This window comes from Cariama cristata, unplaced genomic scaffold, assembly GCF_000690535.1.
Source record: "Cariama cristata isolate BGI_N322 unplaced genomic scaffold, ASM69053v1 scaffold28579, whole genome shotgun sequence".
NCBI classification, from domain to species: Eukaryota; Metazoa; Chordata; class Aves; order Cariamiformes; family Cariamidae; genus Cariama; species Cariama cristata.
The window spans coordinates 1393-5452 of record NW_009637890.1 but is presented as its reverse complement, the minus strand read 5'-3'; the positions used below and the strand labels follow the sequence as shown (position 1 = coordinate 5452).

Sequence of the window (4060 nt, the reverse complement as noted above, 5' to 3'; positions counted from 1 at the left end):
TCCTGCTAGCTATGGTTCCAGGCTGCTGAGGGATGCAGTCTTCACCAGGTCCCAAAATCTTTCCCCATTGTTTCATCCCATGGCCTGGTGAACATGCTCCCTCCGGAGGGCTCTGCTTCGTTGCCGTCCCTGCGAGAACACAAGCTGGGGTTAGTGCCAGCCTGGTGTGGGCATCTTGGTGCCATGGGTGATCAGCCCAGCTTCTGCAGCTGGGTGACAACACCTCCTTGCTGTGACATCTCCCGTCAGACCTCCAGTCGAGGATGTGCTGTAGCCTGGGACCTTGGCTGGAGGCATGGGGTTGGGATTATGGGCGTCCCTCCAACCTTCTCCAGGCCACCAAGCAACCCCATGGACCCTCGCTGCTCCACCACCAGGCTGCAGGCTCCCCCCCTACTCTGATTGTGTAAAGCCCACTCTGTTTTGCTTTATTCGTGCTCCCGTTTTGATGCGCTCATTGAATCGAGTTTGGAGGAAGAACTGAACCGTGTGCGTGGCGGCATGTTGGTTATGCCGGATTTGCTGTTTGGAGTTTCTTTTTTTTTTTCAGGGGATGCTTGTCCCTTTGCGGGGGACGCGCCCCAGCTAATTGGGTGTTGACAGTAGCATCACTGCGTGGCTACTCGCGCTGGGGGAGTTGTCCCTTTGTCATCATGACTGAAAGGCAGGCAGCCGGGGTTCGGGGGGACGGGGCCTGGACCCCTAGATGTGGGGGCTCCAACCCTGGCAGTCTCTCCCCTCCCCTCTCTCCTGGTGCCCCTTCTGCACCTCGTGGTGCTCTGGAGCCACTAACAGAAGGAGTCCAGAGCAGATGGGTTCCCTCCCCACCTCCCCAAATCCAAATTGTTTTTCATTTTTAGTTCATCTCCATTCTTTCAGGTTTTACCATCTCCTAAGAGCTACAGTGCTGCCTTCCCTCTTCCCATCCAAGGAGCCAGGGCCCTTCCCCTGCCTGGGAGCTCCTACAGGAAGAGACTGCTGGGGTCAGGGGTCACTTGAGAGCTGTCCCCGACCCTGAAGAAAGGTATCCCAGAAAGGATTATGAAGTAGTTTATTTCCTCAATACAGGCCTCTAAGTATTCTGTTTAGGTACATTATTCTTGTTCCAGTGTCCTGGATTTCTCTGGGTGAAAAAAAAAAAAAACCACAAAAAAACAAATATTTAAACGTTTTTTAACAAAATAAAAATTTATTTTTATATTTAAGCTAAATTGCCTTCGAATTCCTTCAAGCTTGGTTCAGTGAGGTTGCCAGACCCGCAGCGCTGTTGGTAGTGTTTAGCTGTGCCGTTGCAGCCTGGTGAGGAGCCGACCTCTGCCCGCAGGAACTAGCTGTGCCAGGGAAAGGCAGCTACATCCCACAGGCTCTGCCGCTGCGTGCTCCTCCCGGCCTGTAACAACATCTCCTTCATTTTAAAATGTGATGTATGTGATGTGACTAAACCTTTTTTTTTTTTTCCCCCCCTTCCAATTCTTTCTCTGAGGATGAGGAGCGGGAGCTCTTGCCTGTTATGGTGATGAGTGATTTTCTTGTCTGCGAGGAACAAGGTGTCTCTCCCAGCAGGTGGAACGAGGGCAGGTGACTGGGCTGTGTATGGCACAGAGGGGACATGGTCCCTTAGCGAGGGGGGGCTGCTGGTGCTGGCAGGGAGTTTGTAGCCTGCCCCTATGGGTGCAGCAGGCTGTTAGAGCAGGGCAGAGCTGTGCAGGAGGAACCAGCCTGGGCAAATGTGTCCTTGGGGTTTGGAAAAGTGGCTGAAAAGGAGTCAGCGGTCACTGGCGATTCCTCCCTCTGCCCACTCCCCAGCCCTCGGCACAGGGCAGGATGGTGGCTCCAGGGGCTGGGGTTGGACCGGGCCAGCTCCAGCAAGACTCACGGAGATGAGGACAAGCAGGGTACAAGGTGAGGGCACCCTGGGGAGTGTTGGTCCCCCAAGTGGCGGCTCCATTTAGGTCCCAAGTGCCCATCCCTGCAAGGAGCCAGACTGTGTCCCTTCCCTGCCGCACAGACCCTGCTGGGAGAGACCCTTGTGCCTGGGCTGCCGTACGTGGCTGCAGGGAGGCTGGGTTTTAACTCTAACGGAAGACTTGGATCATTCCTGGTGTGGCTGATGAGGATTTTAGTGTGAACGTGCAATTATTTTTCTTCCTTGCTTACGTCCCTGGTTTAAAATAAAAAAGACTGTGTTCACATCTGCTTTGTCTGTGTTTGATTCCTGGGCCCAAGCAGGGCCAGGCATTGCTGGTGCAGTACAGGGTGCTGCTTTCCAGCATCCTCGGGCTTGTGTGTCCTTGCTCCCCCTGTTCAAAGGCATGTGCATGGACAGGAGTAGTATTATGATGATTATTATTAATTATTTCACTTTTTTCTCCCCCACTATGAGCAGTGGCAATTTCAGGGCAAGACTGCACAAACATGCTGGAAAAGACAGTGAAACAAGAGAAACTTTCATCTGTTTCATCACTAGAGTCAAAGGCTTTTCTGAAACCCCACATCAGCCTGGGGGAAGGAATTTTAGGGGGGAGGGGGCGAATGGTAAAACACAACCCTTGATTTGGCTGGAACACTCCAGGCCTGCAGAAATTGTGGTTGTGCCAAACGCTGGTGCTGTTTGCAGACTTCCCAAGGGTGCTGCAGCCCAGGTCTGGCTTTGGGGACAAGCCTTCTGCCAGGGGCTGGCTGCGAGGGCTGGGCCTGGGTGAGCGGCTCCCCCTCCCTGGAAACAGGGTGTGACAGAATTCCACCACAGCTAGAGCTGGCACAAAGCTTTACTTGTGTTCAGAGGCCCCACTGTTTTTCAGGCAGCAGTGGCAGTGGAGGCACTGGGCAGTCCTAAAAAATGTTATTTCACTACTTCACCCACTGCTTTTTCCTCTTCTTGGGAGCTGCTCCTGGCTCCGTTCCCTCTCTGTGCTGTGCGTTCTCCTCAGCTGCCACAGGCAGGGAGCTGTGGACAAGAGCAAACAGCCTGAGGCCCCACTCACCACAGTACCACGGCTCCTCCTGCGCACGCTACAGCCAGACCCCTCCACCTTCCCTCCTCACACCAGGAAGGCAACACCCTGCCCCTGGGTGCCCCGGCAGCCCTGAGCCTGGCCATGGTCGCCCCGCCCCTGCAAAGCTGCTGGAGGCAGACAGAGCCCCCCCAGGCCCTCCTCTCACCTAGGGACAGCATCTCCTTCCCTGCACCGCTCCAGGACAGCCACAAAGAAGCCGTGGGTGAGTGTGTCTGCAGGAGAGGCGCGGATGCAGCACTGTGCCCCAGGGAAGGCAGCGAGTCCTCGGCAGGGCCAGGAAGGGAAGGCGTTCACCAGCCTGTGGTGTGGGACAAGGGTCAGTGCCAAGCCCTGCAGCACCCTGCACTGTGTCCCCCCAAGACGGATGCACCTGAAGGTCGAGCCCCACTCCTGCAGCACAGAGTGCACCACATCCTCGTTCTCTTCCCGGTACAGTGAGCAGGTGGAGTAGACCAGGCGCCAGAGAGCTGGGAAGCTCAAGGCATGGCTCAAGACCTTGCGCTGGAAGCCAGCCAACGCCTGCAGCCGCTCGGCACTCGGGGCAGCTTCCTCCCTCGGCATCCGGTTCACCATCCCTGTGGGGAGAGCAGCCGTCGCCCAGGGGTCCAGGCACCCAGAGTCCGGCTCTAGGTGGGGCGGCCAGAGCCCTGCGCGTTACCTGAGCCACTGCAGGACGGGTCGAGGAGGATATAGGTCACCTTGCTGTACTTGGGATCTCCAGGATCCACGGCCAGGAAGTCCTGCTGGGCCAGCTGGAAAGCAGTGACCCCAGCCCGCATCAGCATGGTGTTCATGGTGGCCAGGCGCTTGGTGTCCACATCAAAGGCAAAGATCTGGCTGAAGGCAGAGACCGGTACCCAAGAGAAGCATGAACATCCCGCCTGGCCTTAGGAACCGTGCTGACGGCAGCAAATTGTCCCAGCAGCCCCAGACATCAGCTCTCTGCTGGGCGGGCAGAGCTCAGGAACTGCTCCCCCACCCAGGCAGGAGTACTGAGCAGGGCCAGTGTCGGCCAGACAGCAGGGTCAGGGGCTGGGGAAATG

The 4060-nt window shown here is 56.6% G+C and overlaps 1 protein-coding gene across 1 annotated transcript in view; it reads right to left on the bottom strand.

The window, feature by feature from the left end:
* Positions 1-2850: 2850 nt before the first annotated feature.
* The window catches only part of NSUN5 (NOP2/Sun domain family, member 5), a gene marked incomplete at its 5' end in the record, with an annotated part of 2453 nt that continues 1243 nt past the window's right edge, over positions 2851-4060 (bottom strand). The window contains 4 exons of the mRNA XM_009708525.1: positions 2851-2947; positions 3163-3315; positions 3388-3592; positions 3676-3854. Of these exons, the coding sequence (XP_009706827.1) occupies positions 2851-2947; positions 3163-3315; positions 3388-3592; positions 3676-3854 (634 nt within the window). The remainder of the gene's footprint in view (positions 2948-3162; positions 3316-3387; positions 3593-3675; positions 3855-4060) is intronic.